General features: G+C 35.3%; 1 protein-coding gene across 3 annotated transcripts in view; it reads left to right on the top strand.

Annotated features, from left to right (window-relative positions):
- Positions 1 to 27,280, top strand: part of Cdh8 (cadherin 8, type 2) — a 356,488-nt gene that overhangs the window by 152,559 nt on the left and 176,649 nt on the right. For all 3 annotated transcript variants that reach the window (XM_005388458.2, XM_005388456.2, XM_005388457.2), the window contains exon 4: positions 17,007 to 17,126. In XM_005388458.2, the coding sequence (XP_005388515.1) occupies positions 17,007 to 17,126 (120 nt within the window). The remainder of the gene's footprint in view (positions 1 to 17,006; positions 17,127 to 27,280) is intronic.

Genomic DNA, 27,280 nt, shown 5'->3' with positions numbered 1-27,280 from the left:
ATTTCCTATCATCTTCTTTTGAAATTCTGTATCATTTTTATTGTTTTTGTGTTATTTTGTTTTTGTCTTTATTGTTGTTATTTTGGTTTTATTTTGTTTTTCTCTTTAAAATAAAGGCAATTATCTCATCAGAATTCAGCACAAAAACATATGGAGGTATTTTACATTTTTTCCCTTAATATAACTTCATATCGGCACACACACACACATAACACACACACACACACACACACTCACTCACTTATACTCATGGTCTGTTATTCACAAGAAACTGATTCCCAGATCTTCCCACAGATACTAACATCTGTGTGTGCTCCAGCCTCTTCTACAAAGTGTCACAGTATTTGTGGAGAGCCCGCTGTCATCCTCCTGTATGCTTTAAAGTACCTTTACCTTACTCACAATACTAATGTAATGTAAATTTCATGTAAACAGTGGTCATGTTATGTTATTTTGGGAGTAATTACAAGAAAACAAATTCTGTGCGTGTTTATTACAGATACAACTTTAAAAATTTTTTCAATTCAGGTTTAGCTAAATCCACAGCTGCTGAGTACAGTGAATGCAGTAGCACAGTTGTGCCTCTGTATCAGAGGTCCCATCCATGGATATTGGTATCCTTTGGGGTCCTGAACCAATCATCAGAGGACACCAAGGTGTGTGTGTGGGGGTGTCTGTGTTTGTGTGTGTGTGTGTGTTCTACTTGCTCTACTAACTTTTATAGTGCTTGCAAATACAATAACAACAATGCCACAAATATCCACAGGGAAAGCATACATTTGAGTACATGTGTGAATATATAACAACCATTTATTGAGTACCTATTTGTGCCTAGACATGCATGAGGATCTAAAAATGATTTAAATTCAATTTTTAGAGCTTAGTGTGTACAAAATAATATGAAATAATAAAATATTTCCACCCAGAACAAAGTAGTTTCTCTGTATTTGATGGTAGCTTTTAGTATGTAATTAAAAGCTTGATATTTGACAAAGCAGGCAATTGACTATAGATATAAATAAAGGTTAAAATGATGTGGTATTCACTAGAAATTTAGTGGATTTCCCATTACACTTTGTCTTTGGATGAGGGCCATGTGAGAAGTTAATATTTGATGATTATCCTGATTCCTAATTATTGTCTTGTGAAATTTGAAGAGTTACTACTAGTGCAGGTAGTTTCTCATCACATGTGAAATCTGTCTTGAGAATATCTCTCTGGAGAATTTAAAACAAGAAAAACCCAAATTCCAGCATTTTTAGGCAGATCCCGGTGCTCCTTACTTCACACATTTATCCTCCAAAATGTTCAAAATTCTTGCTGTCACATTTTTCTTTCTGCCTGGAGAACAGCTGTAAAGTTATTAATTGTGCTTCAGTTATAAATGGATTGCCAAAAGGGACAGGGCGGGTTGTGTATCTCATCAGCATGCCCTGTCTGATATAAATAATGAAACAGGAGCTTGGTAAATAGGAAATTTGTGATAAAAATGAGATGTGATATTATGAAGTCCCACCAGTTCCTTCTTCTAGATCTATTGATTTTTAAAGCATTCTGCAAAACTGCTAAATCAATGATTGTCTGTCACAAAAATGTTGGTTAAAAGGGCCATATTACTAAGGTCAACTACAAATTAGCCCTAAGGGTAAATGGAAAGGTACTACAAATGTTAAGAAGAAAAAAGCCACAGATGTTTTAAAATATAGCTGGAAAGGCATGGCTGCCAAGTAAAAACATCCAGTGTTTTGAGCCAGGCATGTTGGTGCGTGCTTATAATCCCAGCATTTAGGATGCTGAGGCAAGAGGGTCCGCACAAGTTTTGAGGAGAGTTTGGTCTATATAGTGTGTTCAAAGTCATCTTGGACCACATAACAGATCCTGTTTCAAAACAAAACAAAACATCAAAAACAAACAAAAGAACATGTAGTTTTTTTCTTCACACTCCACCTAAAATTCTTAAATATGATAACTAGGGAGAATTGAAAAGAACGAATTGTGTTGAGTAATTGTTTTTATCACTTAAATTATTCTTAAAATATAACTAGCGTTTTTTGTTTCCTAACATTCTCTTTCTGTGTGTTTTAAACCTGCTAATTTTTACTTTTAATTTTATTAAGCACCTAGCAAAGTTATTGCAAGTTAAGAATCCCTTATCCAAAATGCTTGTAACCAGAAGCAATTTCACATTTGTTTTGGATTTTCTATTACTTGCATGTACATCATGAATTAACTTGGAAAGGAGATTCAAGTCTAAATGTGAAATCTATTTGTGTTTCTCATATACTTTATACACATCCATGGAAATGATTTGTTTTATTTATTTTTTTAACAGTTTCAAGGACTTTATTAAGTAGGCTTACAGAACAAAGTGACTTCATACTATCACATCTAATCTTTATCACAAATTTCTTTATTTACCAAGCTCCTGTTTCATTGTTTGTATCCGACAGGGCATGCTGATGAGATAGTTTTCTACAATATTTTTAGTGTTCCTGAATTTTGACTTAAACAAATCTCTTGAAGTCAGGTATGAAATTTTCACTTGTGGTATTATGTTTACATGGAGAAAATATATTTTGAATTTTATTTATTTTATTTTTTTTTTTTGGTTTTTCTCCGGTACTGGGACCCGAACTCACGACCTTGCGCTTGGCAGGCAGGCGCTTTTGCCGCTGAGCTAAATCCCCAGCCCTATTTTGAATTTTAAATTTGTGGATTGGAGGTACTCACCTGTATAACTCAGGATGATATCATGATTAAAAATTTAAAAGCCTAAGAAAAGGCTTATTTTGAAGTAAATTGTACAAATAGATTGGCACACATTGAGTACTGTTTTAAATAAAACTCAATTTTTTAAATTTTATAGAGAATAAAAAATAAACAGAATAACAACTACATGGATAAAAACAAAACAACACAAAAACAAAAATGGTGCAGGGTTTGACATAGCGAAATCTTGCAAACAATCCAAATGCCCACTAACTGAGGAATGGACAAAAAGTGTGTACCTTTTTAGATTTTATTTTTAATGGTAAAAGAACCAAAACATTAACAAGCATGGAGACAAATAAAACAACATAACAATAAAAACGATACTGAATTTCAGATCAGGTGAAAAGAAATTAACAATGGTTGTTGTATTACATAGTGTTATCTTCACTGCCTGAAGATATGTCAGTTGTGGCTTATGCAGTGTTGTTCAATGCACGCCTCTCCTTTGGTAGGCCATGAGCTCTGCAAGGACCAGCAGAGTGGGAAGAGAGGGTGGAATATGTCAGACTCCCTTAGAAAACCTTCATGATGCTGGCAGACCCTTGATCATTTTTTGTAAACCAAATGCTTAGTTTTTCACATATTCTTTATTTTACCAAGATCTTATTAAGGGAGTATAGTTTCACATATATTTGCCCAAGTCTTTGCAGGCATTCATGTACCAGTATCTCGCTGAATTTTTCTAGTGTGTTTCTTTCTGTACCATGCCTCCTCTTGTTTAGTGTGACCACACTTTACTTCTTTGTATAAACTATGGGTACCTCTCCTTTCATACATTTTTAAAGATGACCTGGGGAAAAGAAAACACAAGTCTACCTGCTACCTTTAACATCCAGAAGTGAGATCATGGTACCTGAGACACAAATAATATGGTTGGAAGAAAAAAATATAGAAAGATACTTTGGTTTTCTTTCTAACCCAATGGTTTATTTTCTTTGAGGTGAGATCTCATTCCAAGACTACTTTCTAATAAAGTTACTCATAATGCTGGCCATTTATAAGAATTAGATGTGTGAATTTCTTAGTTGTATTGTTAGGTATATATAACCTTGATTATAAGTTGGAGTCTCTGATCTTGAGGGAAAAACAAAACTGGACTGGAATAGTGTCTATCCATTTAATGACTATATCCTAATGCAATTTATTTAGCTTCTTTGAGCCTAATTGCCTATCTAAAGATGGGGATAACAGTTGCTTATTATTAAGCATGTTTAGAGTGTAAAAATTAGTAAGAGAAGATAAAGGGGTCTGCAGAGTTTGTAACACAAAGGTGGAAATGAAGGTAGAATTGTCCCTGTCTCAACTGGAACGTGGAATTAGGACCAGGACATTGCTCCCAATCTCTCTCCAGTTTTGAAAACTGATTCTATGAAATGAAGTGAAATTTAATTTAAAATATATTAATAATAGCAGTGTGTGTGTGTATGTGTGTACTGTATATCTCCTCCTCTTTTTTTGTATGTATTTATGTACGTATTTATTTATGTATTTATTTATTTTTGTTTAAGTAACAACATGGCTTTGAATCAGATGGAAAAGGACTAGAGGTCAGGATTTAAGATTATTACTTGGGCTATGCAGGTAAGAAGTGCTAATCTGTACCTTCCTCACCTGGGGCTGTTATGATAAATTACCAGACTGAATGGCTTAAACAACATTTATTTGCTATTCCTCTGAAGAGACTGGGAGCTTCAATTTCAAGGAACTTCTACATCTGTGTGTGCTGAGAGCTGTCTTGCTGGTTTGTAGGTGGTTCTCTCTGTGTGTCTTCATGTGGACAAAAGAGAGAGGAACACAATTCTCTTTTCCTCTCTTATTACAAGGGCTCCACTCAGATGACCTAGTTACCTCTCCACGGCCTCACAGCCTATTGCATTCCCATTGGGAGTGAGGGTTTCGACATCCGAATTTTGAGGGACACATATTCTGTCCATGGCACCCTGTTTGTAAGGTCCTGCTTTTTTCCATACAGATTAATGAATTTCCCTATGTAAGTTCAGTGAAAGATCTAGGAAGAAATGGTTTATAAGCAAGAAATATTATCTTCATTTTATTTCTCTACTTTAAGTAGAATTTTCTGAAGTACATAGTTGAAAAACCAGCAGACAGTCATTTTTCATGTGTGTCAGAGGAAACTCTAGAGGATTTTCCCTTAACCCAATAAGGTCCACCCAACTTGAAAGTTTCCCACAGAAAACGGCGTTGTTCCCATCAAGTGACTGCTACACACATCACACCTGGCTACTGCTACTGCCTTTCATTATCACACAATTTTATTAATGGTTGTTATAAAGGAGCCTGCTAATCCAGTTTTCTGCCAAGCTATGTTTTCTTTGAGGAGAAGTTGGCTTCGTGGCTACTGTATTCACACTACCATAAGCTTGTCCTTGCTGCCCATTTTCAGAGCTGGACTCTTAATGATTAACCTTTCCAACATGACAGCACGCACCTTGATGCAGGATCCTGATGCCTGAGACTCACTATGTCACATGTTACCGGTTTTACCATCCTCCTCAGCCTCAGAGGGGCTTTAGCCCTGATAAAACTAACTTCCACCTTCTGGGCACCTCCAGCCTTCAGTCCGTCATTTTTTCCCAAGTAAATTTTCATGAGGTTAAGCAAGATTTTGATATCATTGAGAAGACAAGGTCATGACTGCCCTTTTAAGGATAAAGAGAGCCAGGTCTGAGGACACGTGTGTAATTCTCTCTGCAGGCTCAAGAGGGAGGATCATGAGTTCAAGGCCAACTTGGACCTCACAGAGAGACCCTCTCTCATAAAAGGCTTTATTGATATTCTCTAATCAATGTGGAATGAAAGTAAGAAAAAAATAATGGAAGTAAAATAATTCAAAATGTTGATAAACCTGTTATGTTAATTTCTAAATGTCTTCTAAACGAAATAACATTCATTCATACTTATAGGCATATATCTGTATTTAACAAATATTTCAGTGCAAATCATTTTCTATCATGCTACAGAAAAAATATAAATATACTAGGTCATACTTTGCACATGTGAAGTTATAAAATTTAAAAATAGTATAATATGTGTATTATGGCTGAGTGTGTGTCTGGGAATGCCTTTTTCTACTTTGAATAGAGGTTTTATTCCTTTGTACATGAGTTGAGATAATCATGTCTAATTCTCAAGGCTTGTTGCAAAGATTAAATAATTTATATCAGGCATTATTCTTATTATTTGTATAGCTAGGAGAGTACTCATGGCTATGGTGTGGATGAAGTCGTGAGGACAATTTACAGAGGAATGGCTTAATTCTGGAGATGAGAATCAGAGGAGAATGTTGAGAAAATATGAAAGAATATTGTTCTTAAGAAGCTTTCAGTGTATAAAGACAGAATCTGTGTGCACTGCAATTTATATAAAAAAGTGAAAGGTACCCCCTGAGAGAGTAAAAAGAGTATTTTTAGAGATCAGAACAGGGGATGATTCGGTTTTAGAGTTAACTAAATCTTAAATGTGGTCAGATTGAGCTAGTCTGTACACTGGGGAATCATAAGAATTATGTAGGGAAAAAAATAGTTAGGAATATTAGAGTAGTCTGAATAATTTTGTAAATTTGCTATTTAAAATCCCTTCTTATACTCTGGTTTCTCCTCAGATTGTATAAATCTTTCATCTTTTACTAAAATCCCTTCTTAATTTCACATTTTCCTAAGAAACTTAAGAAACTGACTAACTTGGGTGCTGGGGATTTGGCTCATCTGCACAGCACCTGCCTGGCAAGTGCAAAGTCATGAGTTCGATTTCTGGTACTGGAAAACAAACAAACAAACAAAAAAAGAAACTGACTAACTTGATTCAAGGGAATCTACCTTTTTGAAACCTCATGAACGTTGATCCAGGATCCTTTTAATCATCAATCTTCTATCTTTTTCTAATCTCAATCTCAGTATCTCCTTTCAAAAAAAAATTGCTTTGAGATTTATCATCCCGTTCCGGGTCCTTTAGTATTTTGGTATCAGATATAGAACTTTACCACATCACATGGCAGATAATTGTTTAATTTTCTGCCTTTCACATGTCTGTCTTCAGAAAAGCAAGGATCTTCTGATTGCAGTTACTTAGCTACCAAAAAGAAGGCTTGTCCCATGGCAAGATTTCCCTAAAAAAATACTGAAATAGTGTAGGGTCCAAATAAGAGATAAACCCAGTAGACCTCCCTTCTAGGAACACTGTGGGTAGCAGCAGGTGTACAGTAATAAATTGAGTGTAAGTTAGTAAATACCCTTTCCCCAGAGAGCACTGAGTTATATCCCCAGTTCTTTTAATTTATTTATTTATTATTTCGAGACAGTTCTCAGTAATTTGTCCATGCTTGTGGCATTGAAATTGTAATCTTCCTGCCTCAGCCCTCTGGAATAGCTCAATCACAGGAGTGTGCAACTACAGCTAACATTTAAAAATTTCTTTCAAACCATAATTCTTGTAATGCTCACTAAGCTTGACCTGTTTCATTTCATTTACATCTCTCACTTCCCACTAACATAATTAAGTCAGTCTTTTGGGTATTTTTTTGCTAGATTTGATATTTAATGGAATTTGTCTCATGTTAGAAAGAGAGCCAGGACAACCTGCTTTCCTCATTTCTTTCTTTTCTTTTCTCCTCTTTATTTCTTTCCTTGTTCATTTATTCCTTTCTTTGTTTTGCTTAAAGTGGATAAATTTTACTGTATGTAAATTTTACAGGGAGGGGGCAAAAAGGGGAGGTACAGAGGTTATAAAAGAATTGAAACGTGTTATGTATGTGTACCAATTCCACACAAGGAATATAATCATGACGGAATACAAACATGTACAAACCAAATGTAAAAATTTAAAACAGAATATATATTTTAAAGTTTCAGAGAAAATGTACAAACCAATTTTCTTCACTTCTAACTAGGAAATTAAGATGATTCTAAAATAACTGACAGTAAAGAGCCGTTATTTTAATGCTTTTAGTCTACTGAATCTTGGCCTTAACTTCACTTTATCAGACATAACGCAGCAATAGCAGTTGTTTCATGCAGTATCCTCTTCCTCAGGGAATACTGATTTATGACATCTTATGGGCTTCAAAGTAGGATTATGAAGTAGAGTTTTACTATGCCTCACTCTTGGATGAGTAAACTGAGTCAACTGTGTAAAAAACTTTCCCGATTTATGAGACTGCCGAGTGATGGATGTAGAGTATGATATCGGCCTCTTAATGAGACATTGTTAACAAAAACTGCTGAAATTATACTTATACTACATTTTGCTTTTTTCTAGAAAACACATAATGGAGATTTACACTTTCCTCTAATATAGAGATACCAGATGAATACATGAACTTTGTTGCTTTTTTTTTTTTTTTTTTTCCAGTACCACGAATTGAACTCACGACCTTGCGCTTGCCAGGCAGGCGCTGTCCCGCTGAACTAAATCCCTAGCCCTGAATACATGAACTTTGAACACTAGTGGAGCAGGAACTTTAACTCTCATGGATATTCTTCTTTCTGTCACCTCTCATTTGATGTCCGGCATGCATTATACGTGCACATTATATGTACTGCAGACTGCCATCCTGTGTCAGTGAGTGAAAGAGCTCATGTAATAAAACAAAATGAGTAACATTTCCACTTACCACAGTACTTACACAAGAGAAGCCACCTGCATTGTCCTTGGAATTGTAATTTTGCAAGTTCAGGATAGACAGAACTGCCAGTCTAAAGTATAGATGCTATCAGTTTAGCTCTCTAGTATTTATAGAATTTCATCACATACCTAACAGATTAGCAAAGGCCTAAGTGCTGGGACTAGGGAGTCTATGGAAAGAAAATAAGATTACTTCCTCCTGTAATGTTAGAAGAAGAGTTATCCTGATCTTGAGAGGGTTTATTTATGCACACAGAACTGAAAAACAGGCAGCCTAGTTTTTACAACGAGGCTTCCAAGTCTTCATTATCTGTTTGCAAAAGCCCTGCATTGGCCATGATGCCAAAAATGTTTGGAAAGGACATGGAAGATGTTTTTCCCTTACTCATAGTAAACATGGGTGAAGTTTTATAGTTACACATTGTCACACAATATTTTCCATTTTTTTAACACAATGCACATTACAGATGTTTGCTCGAATGATACATGGGTAAATAGAAGACATCTATGTGCACGACTGCATTTCCTGAAGCGTTTTAATTGTTTCAGGAATTGTCAGGCTCATTTTAAAACCAAAATGTTAAGTGTGCATGAGTGTTTCATTAAGTTATACAACTCTTTAGATCTCAAAATATTCCAGGATAAAATACAGAAACAAATTTATTTCACAAGTTTATGTCCCAAATCATGGAGCCAAAGAAATGACAGGATACATTTCAGTGCCGTCCCTCTGTGTGACTGCAGTTAAGAATCTGTCCCTGTTCCAATCATAAATTCAATTTGGAGCATGTGGAATTTCAGCTGATTTCACTCCAGGGTGAGAGTATGGGAGAGAACACCCAGTGAGCATCCGCTAGGTCTTTGCAAACAAACAAACAACTCTCGAAAGGAAGTTCATCACCAATAATCCCTGTACATCTTAAAGGATTCTGATGTGGAATGGAAAGTGCACCCCACTTTTGCTCTACTCATTTGGATTTGATTAATTGCAAGATTGATAGCAAACCAAACAGAAGGATCTAATCTTCTATTATCAGTCTGACATAACTTTCTTCATTAACCCACCAGAGTTCAAAGCTGAATTTCCTGAAAGGAAGCAGAAATCCTGTTTTCCAGGTTGCAGTTGAATGAGATGGTATGCATCACTATTCATTTTCCTAAAACTTGCCTCAGGAAGAAATCTCCTTCCATGGGGTTAAATTTTAAAAGGCCCTGCTGAGACATGGCTAATTTTCATCTTGCTAAGATCCCCTAAGGTGTCCCTTGGAGGTTGCGATATTTGGCATGTGTCTTCTATAATTAAGCAGCAAACCTGAAAAATACTGGTAGGATTTAGGCCAAGTTTCCTGCAGGGAAAATTTGCTTGATGCTGGGCTGAAGAAACGAACATTGGAGACTATGGGGTAGTTAGAGATGTAGAAAGAAAAATGCCTTGGCTTTGCCTGCGTTTATTTCTTAATTCTTCTTTAATCATTCAGGATTGTGACCTGATCTAATTGGAGAAGAGACAAATATGCAAACACAAAAACTATGGAAATATGTGAATGTCAATAACAAAAATATTCTAGGTCACTGTTCCATAAAACTCAAATAATATATTGGGCATGGTTCATTTAAATTCAGGGTTTGATGCTTTAGATACTAATGTGTATTAATTTAAATGTAAACAAGTTATACAGGTCACATTAAATTATGGGTGTTACACAACAAAAACAAAAAATGTCATGGTAACACCTGTGCTCTAGTAACTATTGTGTATAGTGCATAGGGGGATTAATAAGGAGGGGGAGAGAAGGTAGGTGGAAGGTTTCATTTTACAGAAGTAATGAAAGCAGTGATACAATTGTTATGAACTGCTATGACGTTGATCTTTTGGGTGTGTGAATGCTTAAGACATTTTCAGATGATAGTGCAAAATTAATTGCATGAAATGAAATTGTCCATGAACTGTTCATACTGAACTGGGATCCGAGGAGCTAGAAGCTCAAATCAAAAGTTTGAAAATAATAGCAGGAGGCAAGAAATGTACATCTTTCCAAATTTGAGCTATTGCAAAGGTTCTACTTCTTGATTTCCCCACCTGCTATTGGATTGCTTATTCTCTAAGAGCTTATTGCAAATGAATACTTGCAAATGGAATTTGTGTTCTTAGCATAATAGTTTCAGCTTTTTCAGTGTGCACATTTTCACGCTGCACCAGACCTTTGTTTTCCTGCTCACAATGTCAGCACCAGCATTTTTCTTTCTGAATAATGTGCAGAATTGGTGTGCTGACTTGTTCATAAAAAAGGATAGCCTAGCTAACAGAGCAGCACTACCCAAACCCCAACATCTTATTTTTCCAGAGGTCTTTCATCTTAGTTTGTCAGCACACTAGGACCTCTAAACTGAGAGTGTAACATCTTTGATGGCTAATTTTGCTGGTAGTGTTTGCTGTCGCGATTGGAAGAAAATGTATGAGCCCGACAGCTAATGGAAGGAAATTTTTAGGTGTGGCAACAGGAGAATGATACTCTAGGTCCTCTGTTAATTAAAATCCAAGTGGCATATTGGCAGATGTCTCTTAACCAAGAACCTAAATGCAGAAAAATTGGTCCGTTAAAAGCGGAATCTACCTTGGAATTGATGTGTTCATACTTGACTTGATAGTGGTTGGATGAATTGTGGTAACAGGGATCATTTTTGTTGACAACAGCTGGAAATACAACAGCTATATTATTATAATTAGGATCAGCATCAAGTTGGATTATAATAGGGCCTTTCTTTGAGAAATGGCACAGTGTCAAATTTATAGTCACTAGCTAAATGAGTCTCTTGTATCCTCGACAAAGGGACAAAAAGAGTTCCAAATGAAAACACAAACAAAGAACCCTGGTGGTTATATTTCCTGGGTTTTAGTCAGGGTCTTATTTATCACACACCAACACTTGCCGCTTTGAGGAAACATTATCCTGCAAGCTTTACACTTTTCAATGTGCCTCCATGGTCTGCATTCTGCATACATTTCCTCAGAGAAGCCTACACTGCAACTTGACTAGAAATCTTTTCTGCTGTAAAATTAACCACAAAGCATCCATTTTCCCCCTTATAGGTAATCGCTTGACAAATGTGTCAACAAAACTTACACACTCATCTATTCCAGGGTACAAGTGCGTCAACAATCTTGAATCACTCTTAGGAGAAATATCATCCTTTATCAAAATAGTGCTGCCTTCTCATTTCCATATGTCTAAAGTTGAAGGATGTGGGCTTCTGGAAAGCTAGATGACAGGAAGACATATCTTAGATGAGTATATAGATAAAAGCTTGTCTTAGCCCTATTATGGTTCCACCCTAGTGGGTCATCTTGAAAATCATGTAGAATTTGCACAGGCTGGGAGCTATGGCATGAGTTTGAAAGCCATCCACTCAGGTAGCATCAGGAAACATACATTGACCGTGTCCCCAATGACTGGCCTATGTTACCACATTTTTTTATTTTTGTGCTCCTCACATATTCATCTCAAAGAGGAGACTTTTATGAGAAGTATGAGATAGCTGAGTGTGATTGTATGCATGTGTGTCTACTTCTTTTGGGCAACTTTATGAATAAAATATCTTTCTTAATAATCATGTAAGTATGTTGGTACATTTATTTTAGTTTTTGATTGACACATTATCTGTACACACTTAGGATGTACATGGTGACATTTTGATTCACATAACTGTGGAATAGTGATCAACTCAGGTTAATGAACATATTTATCACCTTAAATTTTTATCACTTCTTCAGGGTGAATACATTCAAAATCCTCTCTTCTAATTACTTGAGACATATAATGCATTATTGTTAATTATAATCACCCCGCTGTGCCAAAAAAACCAAACTGATTCCTCTTATCTAACCTGATATTGTTTCATTTGCCATTTCTTATGTGTGTTTCTTCTCAAATTTATGGAACTCTATCACTATTAAAGCCATTATGCAAAATGACAGTTACAAATTAAAACTTCTACCACCACTTAAAATTGTTACAGACTGGCTTATTATTTATTTTCACCTATACATGCATATAATGGAACAAAACTGACAGTAAGCTTCTAAAAATATGAAATGCAAATAATTCTTCTATATTATTTGCATGAATAATTACATTTAATTATCTCAGTCTATGAAGTAACAATAACTATCTCCTTTGTTTCCAAAGAGTAGAAAACCAAAACTTAGAAAAGTTTTATTTGGTCAAAGAATTAATAACATTTGGAGACAAAATGTGAAACAAGTGTTCTGGTTCAAGACAGTTTGACTCCAAATTAATTTTCTCTGCCACTATTGTGAACTTCCAATAATCACATGTAATCTCCACATAAAACTTTGAGGTTTACAGAAAGACATGATCATTTTTACATAGGAAAAACGGAATCATACAACATGCAACATGTGAATGACAGAGGCCTGTCCGCTCAAGCCTGTGCTGGTAGTGTGATGGGATACCTCTCAGAGTAGGACAATATAAAGTTATGGTAAGCATAGAAATTGAAATGATCATCATTTCTTGTGATAGTAAACCATGGAGAAAGTATTTTTATCTTCCATTTAAGAAGAAAATGCTTGCTGTGATTCTTAATACAGTATGAATACTATAAAAACACGTCACTTAAAAAAAATCTGAATGCAACATTTTTTCCAAAGTATTCATAACAGAAATTAATGTCTTTAGTAAGGGAGTAAAATTGAACTTTTAAAAGTTTGGTGATTATTATTGGTATTTTGAATTGTAGCTTCCCATTGGAATTAGCTGAAAAGGTTTTTAGAAATGCTCTACACTGTCTCCACCTTAATCATTCAGGTAGGGACCCCAGAGGTCACTTTTTCAAAGCAAGAAGCTAATCCAGAAGCATGGTTATCGCTTACAGGGTAGCCTGTGTTAATTTTTGCTATAGGCACCTACATATATTGTTTTGTTTACCTCTCACATTAGTCCAAATATATGTTGTTGATTTTAGTCTGAGACTCTGAGAATAGGATAAGTTATACAATTTGCCTAAAGAGATGGAGAAAAGTGTGTCAGAAAAAGTTAGAACTATTCTGTATTCAAAACTATTAACTCTACACTATTCTGTCAAAAGAAAGCTCTACATAGATTTATATGAAGATGATGTCCTCCAGAAATATTTGTTTTATAAAGTATTTCTTTATTTTAAAGACAATAATAAAGAAACAATAAAAAAAGATACAGAATCTCACAATAAAAACATAAGAAATTAACAATGGTCATTATATTGCATATTGTTATCTTCAAAGTAGTTACTCAGATTACCAGATAAAGACACGCAGGATTGATCAAACAATATAAACACTAACTGTTACTTTCACTGAACTAATAGAAATTAGTAGTACAATTATCTTAGCTATGTTAATTTGTATTACCTATTGGAAAACACATTGTTAGGGACCATTATAACTTTCTTTCTGGGCCTTATAACTTTCTTTCACTGTTTACTTCTGTTTTCTTCAGTGCTTAGGCAATGACTGGGAATGAACATTCAGATTCCATAATTTAACATCACACTGAGTAAAAACTTTGACTTTACTTTGATACCATATGTTATATAAATCTAAAATGTCCCCCCAACGCCTAATATTTTCCAAAGTGGGGCTTGGTTGAAGAGAATGTGTCACTGAGGACTCGGCCTGTAAAGCTATATTCTTGTCCCTGGCTCCTCAACTCTCTGTCTGCTTCCTGGCTGCCATGGATTGAGCCAGTTTCCACAGCCACGCCCTTCTACCACACCATTTCTACTTTGAAGCCAGTCTACTATGGACTGACTCCCTCAAGATCATAAACCAAATTAACCCTTTCCTCCTTTATGTTGTGGGTATCAAGTATTTTGTTTTAGCAATAGGAAGGCAGACTAATACAGAAAATTCATACCAGGAGTGGGGTGGTTGCAATGACTGTACCTGACCATATGATGTAGAAGCCTTTGAAACTGGTTTGCAAGAGGAATTTAGAAAACGTTGGAGTTACCTGTTAGAGAAGACTTCAAATAAGCATAATGTGATGGGTGACTCTGGTGGAAGCTCAGAAGACTGGAATGCTGGAAAGAATTCCTATAGTAAAGGCCAGAGGTGGGAGGTTTCAGTTGGGAATAAGGAATCTATTAGTAGTTGGAATAGAGGCCACTTGTGTTTGCTACACTCAGGCAGAATTTTTTTTTCTTCATTTTTTCTCATGTCTGAGACATTTTAGGAGACTAAAATAAAGACAATTGGATTAATTAAGCTGGAGCAGCAAGTATAAAGGCAGCCCACTGTTTAGGCTATGGCAAGGTAACTGCTGGTTACTTTCAGCTAGATTTAATACAAAAAGCAGGGGCAATAAGCAGAACTCAAAGATGAGAAAATTGTGCAGCTGGGCCAGAAAAGAACTTGTAAATTTGGGGCCAAAGAGAATGAGATTGCTAAAAACATTAGCACCATTGAAAGGAGGCTGAGTGCTTTGCATCATTACAATAAGACAGATGCCTTGAAGGCATTTCATGAAATGAAATGTTCCCATCCATGGCAAGCTGAAGGGTATAAAAGGCTAAACTTCTAGAGTGCTCCAGGCTGCCTTGTTTATTCAGTAGATACTAGGGAAGTGTTACCCTGTCTTTAGTCCTCTAAACACTTAGAAGGTGCTGGACTCTTTGCCCAAGGGGCTCAGGCCACTGCTTGAACCAGCCGCAGACCTTAGCTTCTTTCAGAGGATGCTGATTTTTCAGGCAGACAGAATGCAAAAGTTGTATTGTCATGGAGGTTTCTATATAGACTTCCAAGAAAAGCATAGGAAGCTAGACAATTTGTCATTGAGAGGGTGACACATGCATATGTGAGTGAAGCCAAGGATGCTTGGAGATTCCTGGATGTTGCTAATTCCAGGAATGTAGAACGCCTGCCAAGAAAAGTTGCAGGCTCTGATTGGAACCTGCTGAAGAGAGAGGCCATAGGGCATAGAATCAGCAAATCTTAGAGGTACGTCTGTTCAAGCCCTTTAGTGATCACATCTCACTGCAATCTGACCTGGGTAGTAGACATGAACAATAGAATTTAAAATTTACTCTGCTGTGTTTCCATCTTTTTTTTTTTTTTCAATTCCTTTCTATTCTTCAATTCCTCTTTTTTTGGGAATGGGAGTATTTACCCTGGGCCATTATAACTTTCTTTTTGATTTTTATATGGGATTTCTGCTAAGAGTTTGTCTCTTCTTTCTGCTTCCCCATACATATTGATCAAGAGCACTCTTCAGATAAAATCCTGCAAGAAATCTTTGCCTCAGCATCTACAAAACTGTGAAACTCAGTAATATATTCACTCATTCGTTCATTCAATTGGTAAATATGTTTCTAATTAATATGTGTCTGAAACGTAATGGAGGAGGAAGGCTTTGCCCTCTTGAGCCTTCTCACTACACTAGACTTCTCCAATTCTCCCTTGCTTCAAAAGTTCCCAGAACATTCCATGCTCACTACCTTGCCTTTACTTATGCTTTACCCATTCCTTGGCATTCCTTCCCTATTGTTCTCATAGTTAAATTGTCACTTCTTTAATAATTTGACTTAAGGGCAGGGGATTTAGCTCAATGGCACAATGCCTGCTGGCAAGTGCAAGGTCGTGAGTTCAATGCCCGGTACCAGAAAAAAAAACAAAAATAAAAAATAAAAATAAAAATAATTTAACTTAAGCACAAGCTGTCTTAGGAAACTCTTTTTGATCACCTGTCTATGCTGAACCATGTAATAGAGCCATACTTGACGTTATGGCAATCAATTGAATTTTTGTGCAAACTGATCCATTTATCTTTCTTTCTTTCATGAAACGCTATGCTTCTTGAGTATAGAGATATTATTTTAAATCTATACACACCAGTTTATAGAGCCATATAAGTTCAATCATTGAATGAGCAAGTGAAGGAAAAGGAGGAGATTAAGTAAAGGCTTGACTGCTATTATCCATAGGCCTACCTACCTAAGCATGCTAATTAATTGGTGGTTTCAATCAAATTTTACAGTCTGAAGCATTAAAGATGTTGTGTTAAAGTGTTTCTCTGATATTTCTGTGCAGTTGTTTTCTAAGGCTATGGCAAGGTAACTGCTGGTTTAATACAAAATATTGTGTTTCCATCTTTATGACTTTAAAATATGACTGCTGGTTTCAACAGTCAGTTTTTTCCAGGTAGCTTCACTTGTGCTTTTGCAAAACTTAAATGCTACAAGCTATATTACATTATTAACCTTACTTTTAATATTTCTTCGATATGATTAATTTTTATATTCTCCAAGAGCACAGGAATTGAACAGATATCCTTCAAATGAAAACTACAAAGAAATCTTTAATAATACAGATACTAAAAGTATCATCTTTACATAGTACTCCAGCTTTGTGATACTCTTCTTTTAAAGGACTCAGATATTGAAGTTATGACAAAACAATTTATCTCCATCTTTTTAAACAAAATTCTTTCCCTCTTTATTTACACACATGGATTTCTGTATGCTATGCTTGGCAAAATTTAGCTTCTGGCAAAAAATAATGTGTTAACTATTACTTTTTTCTCTCTATTTTTTAATAGGTACGTCTGTCACTAATGTCACAGCTACAGATGCTGATGACCCAGTTTATGGAAACAGTGCAAAGTTGGTTTATAGTATCTTGGAAGGGCAGCCTTATTTTTCCATTGAGCCGGAAACAGGTTTGTGGCTTCAATTTTAAATTCTGTTTATCATATTTTTGCTTCAGGGAAACACTTTCCTTGGGATTTGGATTATGAAATGTTATGGTTAAGTACTCCACTGCCTTTACCAATAATATTTGAATTAGTACTGTGTAGTACATGGTGATCCCTACAATCATTTTGATATTAATTAAAATAAATTGCTAAGACTATGCTGAATTTCACCTTTTAAACAGACGGTCTAGTACCACTTTTCATGGTGGAATGAAGGATAAAAGGTACTTATGCATCAGACAGACTTAAATATCAGATTCAAGTATGAATTTAGTTACTTGGCTCTGCGATGCTTGGCTATATGTTAAGTACATGTTAAGTACATTACTAACATTGTCTTCTGAAGAAGATCAGATAAAGGGATGAAGCCGGCAGTGTGTAGTATGTGGCTATCATTCAGTGAATGTTAGGTAGTATCACATTTGCTGTTAGATTCCTTATTTGAAAGAGAGAATATGGATGGCTACCCATTAGAGCTCTTATGAAAATTTTTTATAACCAATATTAAACCCAATAGATATTTTGAGGTCTGATAGTACACATTTTATAAACCATGGAGTATGTTATTTTAAGGAAAAACAAATGCAAACTACAAAATCTGTTTTAAAACTTTTGCAAATCAGCTTCATAAAATACTAAATTTTGTAAATGAAGTTGTACCTTTTTAAATGGTTTAACTTAATAATATATTAAGAGAGTCTAATTTTCTAGGCTGTTCTAAATCCTATGTTATTTTATTGTGCTACATTTTAAGTTATTAATATCAATATTCAGATTATTAAGAGTAGCTATTAAAAGCATGTCTTTTGTTTGCATCTTTCTTCTGTATCTAGTGATTTTGTGTTCAATTTGCCAAATAGAAAAATTCAGGATACTGACACATAAACATTTTTGGATTCATGAAGTTTCAGCATTATTTGGATAAATTTCTATGACTTGTCTCTAAGTTAATTATTAATTACATCAAAAATGTAAATTTTTCCATTTTGTTCACTCGAGTAAAATCTTCATTCTTCTAACTGTAAGAAAATATATATTTATACAGAAATAGTGAATGGCTTACAATTGAACTTAGATTGACGAACAGAAAAGTGTACTCACAAAGTATATGAAGTAGGGCAGTGATTATATATTCTGTTGTAAATGTTATCTCCTTGTCCCAAGTGACCTTGGAAAATTGGCAGAGCAGCTAGTCACCTCCAGATTTCAAGAGAAGAGAAGGTCTAGAGACCATATTACATGACCAAAATTACAACAGTAGAGCTGAGAGCAGGATGAGCACTTATCCAGGTTCCTAATTGCAGAGCTACTGTCAGATTTCTCTGAATTTCACTTTTCGTAGGCTATAATTACAGTGCAAGGACTTCTGTAAGACAGCAATATAGTAACTGGCTAAGTGGAGTTGAATCGTGTTCCCTTTTGCATCTTGGCCGTTAGTTCACTGGAGGATTTTTGTGCACCATTCCCAGCATAATATAGATATGAAGCCAACAAATATCCATTGAGTATTCACTGTGTGCCAGGCACTGAATTAAATATAGGGAGAAAAAAAAATTACAAAGGCTAGCCTTAGCTTGCAAATATCAGACAATTCATTTTGGAAGACAGATTTTTTTTTAACATAAATAAAGCAAGCATGCCACTGCCCTTTAAATAATTTAGAAGTTAAGAATAAATTACTATGAGTTATAGTATGTATAGTATAGTATAGTATATAGTAGTATAGTATAGTATAGTATAGTATGGTATAGTATAGTATAGTAGTATAGTAATATATTCAGTAATATTCAGATCTGCTACTTATGCAAGGAAGAGGATACAAAGAGAATTAGAATAGTATAGTATAGTATAGTAATATTTATAGTATAGTAATATATTATTACTATGAGTTATAGTTAACTAAAGCTTGTTGCTACCTTAGAAGATCTGGGAAATTTCAAGTTTTAGTGATACATACTGTCATTTGCTTAATGAAATTTTGTCAGTTACATATAGTATTTACATTTCAACCCAGCCTGAGTCTCATCTCAACATATACCCAATGTAGCTTTCTCTAGTCCAAGTTGACAGGTATAAAATTGTTTGATTTACATTTTAAAAATATTATTCTGACTTCAGTTTTGAATAATGTTATGGAGAGAAATGATACATGTATGATCACATAGTAGTTGCTTAATAAGTGTTGGGCAAATGAGGCTGTGTTTTTTGAATGAAGCAGATTCACTGGAGTAGAAAATAGAGGCTATTCAATAATCAGTAGAGTCAGCCCAAACTTTTTAGCTAAAACATACAAGGGCCTATCTAAAATAGGGTGTATGTGTTCAAAAAGTCACGACAGTAAAAGATATACTGCCATTAACCTCCCTCGAAATACTACCTTTTGCTCCACACATGAATCCTATCATTCTTGCTGCTGTTTGAAGTGGTTCTCAAGTCTTCTTTTGTGTCCTTAGTTGTGCTATGGTATATGCTTCAATGTCCTGAATAGGATTCAAAATTTCCATGAAATAAAAACATTAAGCTATGTCTTCATCCCCCTCAGTCATTTTATCTGGTACCACATGACTGTGCTTCTTCCTCAGTCAAAATGGCCCATGAAAGCTCATTAGCTTGAATCTACTCAGGACATTGAGACAGCCACCGAAGTACAACAAAAGAGACAAAAGACAGGTTCCAGAACTGCTTCAGAAAGTGGCAAGAATGATGGATTAACTGTATTAGGAATGAAGGAGATTAGTAATGTCCATGTGTCTTTTATTGTAATAACAGTAATATTCACTGTATTTTTAATCATCCCATGCTGCAAGCATACACACAAGAAATGTAAACATTTTTGTGTAAATGCTTGCATAATGAATTTGATCGTGTTCAGATACACGGAAAAAGTGATTAGTTCACAGGGAACCTAAACTGGATTCTGTGAAACCCTCTTCTCTTTTTTCTAAAAATAATTTTAGACTGATAATATATGTGTGTTTGTGTATGTGTGCGTGGGTTTGAGTGATAGACAGAGAAAAAGTGAGAGAGAGAGAGAGAGAGAATTAGAACTATGCAGAAACAAATATTAAAAACACTAAAATTTTTGTACTAGAAAAATATAGGAAAAGTAAACAGAGAGCATTGACCACTTGGAATTTTAATTTTGGGATCACGTGAAAGTTAAGTACATTTTCTGCTGTTCAAAACGTGTGTCAGTTGCCTACTCGGGGAAAGAGATACTGAGATAGAGTTAGAAGTACAAGTGGTTTGTTCAGGGTTTAGGTCTGTGAAAAATGAAGGAGACGGGAAGAAAACTTGTGCATGGAAGTCTTTCATATCAGATTCAGGTCTGCTACTTATGCAAGGAAGAGGATACAAAGCAGGACAAAGTAATGCAAATCTGACAACATCTTGGGCGAACTCCCCAGGATTTCTGGAGCCAAGATAACCCTTAGAAGGAGCTCCCACTGTTCAGAAATGTCCAAGCTTTAGCATAACTACTAAGCTCCTGCTTGGGTTGGGATGTGACTGGGATGTGCAAGCCTCAAGTGGAAAGTTCTCTTTGGAATGGCCAAGCACAGGCCTCTGTCTGTCACAGCATGTGCACTGAAACAAAAGCAATCTGACCCTGTCAAACCAATGAATGTCGTGTTAAAACCAATAAACGCAGGATTCTCAAGTGCTTAGAGAATAAACTGGTAGTGGAAAACACTAGCAAGAGCAGAATCTTTATTTTAAACATACATGACCTGCATCAAATACATTAAGAATGCCCACTAATTTTGTCCCAGGATTTGTAATTCTAGTAACATAAAGAAAATGGCAGGGATGAGCAGAGACTCAATATATATGACCAATATCACTCATGACTAACAAGACGAAGGACTAACAAGAAGATTCTCTATCTGAGGCGTATGCACTTGAATTTAAGAAAGGATCCAATATAATTGAGTGAGAAGGTGTTGGCTGGATAACAGTTTACCTTACCGTATGTGGGATCATTTTCAAGTTTGTTTACACCAGAATTCTAATGGTATCAGTGGGGTTACATTCTGTAGTTAAAATGATCAGTACCATGACAGGTAACCCACACACAGTAGACTAAGTAATGAGGTTACATTCATGATCTTTAAGAAGAGGAAGATTGATTATTGTCCACTCTCAGAAAAGCTTTGATGCTAGAATATATAGAGAGAAACTAAAGACAGAGAGAGCGAGAGAGAGTGAGGAAAATACAAATCAAGACATTTTTATGTATCTTGTTTTTTCCTTGCAAGAATGTTACAAGCAAGAACTCTCAACTTTGAAACAGATAAACTGTGCTCTTTCCGTCCTTATTACATCCCTACTTTATGGAATTATGTTTTGTTGTAATAACAGTCTTTCTCCCTCAGGGAGAAGTATTTACTTTCTTTCAGGTAACAGCTAAGAACACAGAGAATTTTGGCAGTTTTTTTCTGTTTATTTTCTTGTTTGAGCTTAAAGAAATCAGTAATGATCTTGTCTATTGAGGTTTTATATTCGTAGGTCCCACAGTGGACTGTATAATCAAAAAAAGACAATAGGGCTCATCTAATTTGTTGATTTTGCACTTGTGTCTTGCAGATTGTCTGACATCTAAAAGTATACCAGTAAGTGGTTGAGGTGAAAGATAGAAGCAGGGGAAGGATGGAAGATCAGAAGTCGGGGAGAAGGGAAAGAGCAAGGGAGGAAGAGGGAGATAAAGGGAGGAACTAGGACAAGGGAAAGATGGGAGGGAGAAAGCTTGGCTTAGTCTCAACAAAAGCAAATTCTAAATTCATAAGGAAGATGCAAAAGAATCTAGTGAGAAAGTACTGCTTGGATTGTGGTCTACATTCCTTTTACTGGTTGCTCCAAAATGAATACTAACTTAATTTAAATTCTAACTTGTAACTTAAAATAGTATTTTTGTTTGTTTGTTTGAGATTCATTTGAGACTAACGTTCATCCCATTTTGAAATTGTACTCTTATCTTTTGCATCTAGGCAGTATAGCACTGCTCTCGTGCTTGCAAAAATGAACTGCAAGATAAGGTTCACTGGGTCAGGTTCCCTTGTAGCTAGATGGGGAGATAGAAGTGTTCAGGGGCCACTGAACAGAGAAACGAAAGTTAGTAATGTATCTTCCTATTCCAGAGGTCACTGTGGTACTAATACTACTATTAATAATAAAAACATCAACAATAAATATAAAAATTATTGTATTTTCATGGTCCTCTCCGTTTGATATAGAATTAAACTAAACTATTGAAGGGAGAATAATGTGAGACTCACTCTTTCATTTTGTATAAAAAGCTTTATCAGATTTTAACAACAGAGTAAAGAACAACAAAATCCTACACAATAACAATCTCACTTACTGAACATTTACATTTTTGACACTGTGTTAGTTGTATTCACATACATTATCCAATTTAGATGAATTTACTGCATATAATATTGTGGTAGTAATTTGGTATTGTTATTTTGGTAGGTGTTAATGTCATCTTATGTTGCTGATGAGAGAGCAGAGTTTTACTGGATATATTTCTTATCTGAGGTATCTGACTCAGGACTCAGAGGGAATCTGTTTGATTCCATGCTCTATTTTTTGGACATACCCATGCACCTCCACTTTACTTACAAGAACTTCATAGCTCATGGCAGGGGATAACAATGTTTCTGGATGTGGACCTATAGAACTTAGAAGCAGGCCCAGGACTTCTTTATACATAGACACTGGAAGCAAGTACTGTTGATTAAGATATGAGACAGTAGTAATTGTATAATGAATCATCATTTTCTTGAATAGCTCTTATTATGGTTTTTCAAAGGCTGAAAATAGTTTATTTGTATTCTAAAAATGCTTCTTTATTTCTTTTCCTTCCTTGCCACCCCCAATACCATATGTTTGCTTGCAACATTTTGGGCACAGACAGGGAGAAATGTGGCATTTATTTAAAAAGCACTAATCTGAGGACAGTAGTGAGAAACAGTTGTAGTCCATCCTTGGTGACTGAAGACAGAACTTCTAAATGAAACACAAGGCAAGTGAATAACAAAGGCTTAATTATCTCAGGAAAGCCTGCTCAAGTTTCAGGACAGTGCAAACTTTGCTCCTGGCAAGTGAGAGTGTGAAAAATTACCTGCTTAAAAATAAACTAACTTAATTCATTGACCTTTTTTTGAAATTCAGACCATCTTTCTCCATTAGCTACAAATAACATCTGTCTCAATGGAACTTATGAAAAGACTCAAAGGAAAAAATACTCCTTGGGATAAAAAAGAAAACCTTGAAATGAATGGTTCTGTTTCAGAAAAATTAAGATAATACGTGGAGTCATCATGGAATGTCTTCATGGAATAGAGTAATTTTTATAGCTTCTGTGACAAAGTGATAAATTGCAGACAGGCAGGGTCCCTTTTTAATCAAGAGTGCATAGATTATCATTTCTACTGGGAGGAGGATTGACTGAAGAATTTGTTTAGCACAAAGAAGATTTCAAATGTATCTGGGTAGCCCAACAATTCTGTGATATTCATTGACAGGTGGGAGTGAGCTCATAGCTCACATTAATTGCCATTTAGTCTAGTGACTATATGCTTGGTCATCTTCTAGGCACTGGATGTGAAGTGTGGAGTGTGATAAATACTGAAAAATTTAAAATTTACAAATTGTCAAAAGAAAGCATGAAATTATATCAGTATTGATCATTATACATATGATACAGAATTCACATTATGATCATGAAAGAAAACGAGAAATAGGCAAACTTGTACAGAGAAACGAAATAAAGAAAATCTTCCTAAAGCTAGTGGTGTCACAGAATGAGTCCAAAGGAAAACTGATAGCCATTTAATAAATGAAGGTTGTGCAGTAAGGTGATGGTTTAGTGAGGTATAATGAATAAACAAACAAAAAAATCAAATGGTATGTGGTCAGAAAAATAAATTGATTTTAAAGTGAGATTTAGAAATGAAATAGTTTTTAATTAGTGGTGAAATATTTCTACAAATTTGTATATGACATTGGATGGATGCCTGTTACTTCTTGTAACAAAGTAGTTCATTTTGGTTAGTACACATTAATTGCACATATTGAGGGTTTTTTATACATGCATATATCTGTATTGAGGAAGTACAATTGTAGAAACATTGGTAATAATTCCATTATATAATCATTCATAATATTGGAAAATTATTTCTTTTTACTTTTGATCTTCACAGATTAATAACATCATTGATATTATTTTTATTTCCAGGTTACATTGAATAAGACAAAATATGATATATTTGCTACATTTCTGTGATAGGAAGTTTATACTTAGAATAACCTAATGCATTATGGTAGGTGGAAACACTCGAGCAGTGTTAAATAGAGTGGAATTATTTCTTTCAAAATTCTAGGACTCAAGGTTGAGAGTTTGAAAGGTAAGAGTGACATAGAGAGCAAGGGCATTAGCTCCAACACTGACTGGCATAATTTCATCACAATGGGCCAAGCATCTCTTTCCATGTCAGCTTCAGTTCAAATCATTAGGCATCTCCACGCATCCTACAGCTGACTCACATTTAAAACTCAGACCACCTGAGATCATGTCATCTAATAAAGAGGGTGGTGGGGCAGAAGGGGTGGGATGGCTGATTCTGTGATATTGGGTCTTTTCCAGTCCTCCTGGAAGTCCTCAACATAAATCCGGCACAAGACCAGCAGACAGGAGGACTTGGGAGGAAGCCAGAGTACTTTTCTGAATTGCAGGGATAATATCTTAATCCACTCTTCCTCTAATTTCCATTTTTTACACAGTACAAAGCATAGGTTTCTATAACAGTTGAGGGAAGAAAATGGGTAAAGAAGCATCCATTTCAAATACAACACACACATATACACACATGCACACACAGACTCAAAGCAACCATAGAGGAGGATGAAAAGTATCAGTGTGACTTTCTGCTCCATTTCAAAAAGAATAGAGAGAAAGATAGCTGTCTTTCTCATGCGCTTTACATTTCAAGATGAATCAGTAGTGGACACTAAATAAGAGTTATAAGAAGCAGTACACTATGTTTTAGGTATTGGTCATTTTCCTGTTATTGAGTGCTGAGACAAAACATTTAACTGGAAATTTAAAGGAAGAAAGGTTCCTTTTGGGTCATGGTTTTCTGAGGATTTAGTCCATGCAATGATGGTCGAATATTATGGCACAAAGGCATGGTGGAGGAAGGCTGCTCAACCAGTCAGAGCCAGAAAACAGAGAGAGAGAGACAGACAGACAGAGACAGAGACATAGGAAAAGGATGATCTGGGGAAAGAAATGCACTCTTCTACGTTATGTTCCCAGTGACAGACCTCCAGGAGGCTCCACATTCTGATAGCACATTGTCATCAATGAATGATCCATTGTTTAGTACAGGACCCCATAATACAATCACCTTCCAAGCACGTGAAATATTGGGGGATAATTTTTACCTAAACCATTAAAATGCATTCTCTGTGCTCTGGTTTAACCCCTCAACCAAATAAAGTGATTATTTAAAAATATTTTATTAGCGATGAAGATTATGAAAATTCTTGAGGCTTAATTACGTGACCGTAGTCAGACAAGTGACAATGCTTGGCTATACAACTTATAATAAATACTTGTTGGATAAATTGATGGATGAATAAACTGATGGATAAGTAATGAGAATCTAAAGTGATTAATTTTACTTGCTACCTAAATTTACACCTTATTGTATTGCTTGAAATGACCACACTTAACAAGAATGGTGATGAGGAGGAAAAATATTTAATTTTGAATTTCTAAGAGGTCTATGATTAACATGTACAGATATGCATCCTCAAAAAAGTCATCCTTCTCCAGCTGTACTGATGATTAAATCTTCATATCAGTAAATGTGACAGCTGGGCGCTTGCCTACTTTGATTTAACAATGATTTATTTTCCTGTTTGATATTTCCTAAGGGAAAGAAAGCAGACTAAGTAAGTCTTGTGATCATATTAATTGTTTTATGATGATTAAAAATAATTCCCCCACCTCAGGAACATACAGTGTTAAATAGAGTTGGATGAGCTCTAAGTAATGTGACTGTCGTGTTCTCTGCATCTTTGGAAAAAAAATATGTTTAAGTATGGAAAGAGCTGACCATCACAAGAGAAAAGGGGTTGTGTTCTTGGACAAAGGTCTTGAGAGGGGCATGGTGAACCATAAGATTATTGAACATACAGACACCACAGCTTGCAATACACTGATGTCACATTGGAGGGCTTTGCAATGAGTTTAGGTGGAAACAAAACACATACTTATTCTCCACTGACACTAATTCTTTGTCTACACGCCAGGTAGGGTAAGGAATTTTTCTGGCTTGTATAGCATGTCCCTAAATAATTAAATTATTCTTTGTATGCCTGTAATGAAGTTATTGCTTTTCTCTGAAATGTAGCTCTGAGTTTTGTTTTAGCTAGTTAAAAATTATTTGATAAAGAAGGACAAAAATTGATTTCCACTGATTTTATATTTATTTACTTATATTTTTTGAATGAGGATTGTAACTAGGATCTTTCATTGATCTAAGTCTTCATCGCTTTTATAATTTAATTTTTATAAATTCTGAGATGAGATCTTGCTAAATTGACCAGGCTGGGCTAGAACTTGTGATCCCTCTGTCACAGCTCAATTACAAGTGTATGACACTGTGCCTGGCATTTTCAGTACTCTACAGTGAAAAATGGCTTAGCTGAGATTATCAAATGTCAATCAATATTCATAAGATGCAAATTTGTAGAAACTCCTTATATATTCATAACTGTGTGCTATTAGTTTAGATTGATCTGGAGTTGGAGGATATAGGAATACTGGGTGGGAGAGCACAAATAGAGCTACTTGCAAAGAGTAACCAGTGTCAAAACATTCCGTCATCTTCAGAATCTTGAGATATTTTCCATTTGTGGTATACCTATGAGTTAAAAGAAATTTGGGGTGTAATAACTGGAAACATATGGAAAATATGTCTAATTAGTTTGAAAAAGTACATAATTACTATGTATAAATAACAGGCTATCTGTATTAATATCTTCTAAAATAAGTATTGTAGAATTAATAGAATCTTCAAACTATTGTATAAAGTTGTGGAGCTCAG

Source organism: Chinchilla lanigera, unplaced genomic scaffold (genome assembly GCF_000276665.1).
Source record: "Chinchilla lanigera isolate Chin_1 unplaced genomic scaffold, ChiLan1.0 scaffold00032, whole genome shotgun sequence".
Taxonomy (NCBI): domain Eukaryota; kingdom Metazoa; phylum Chordata; class Mammalia; order Rodentia; family Chinchillidae; genus Chinchilla; species Chinchilla lanigera.
This window is presented reverse-complemented; position numbering and strand designations above follow the sequence as displayed.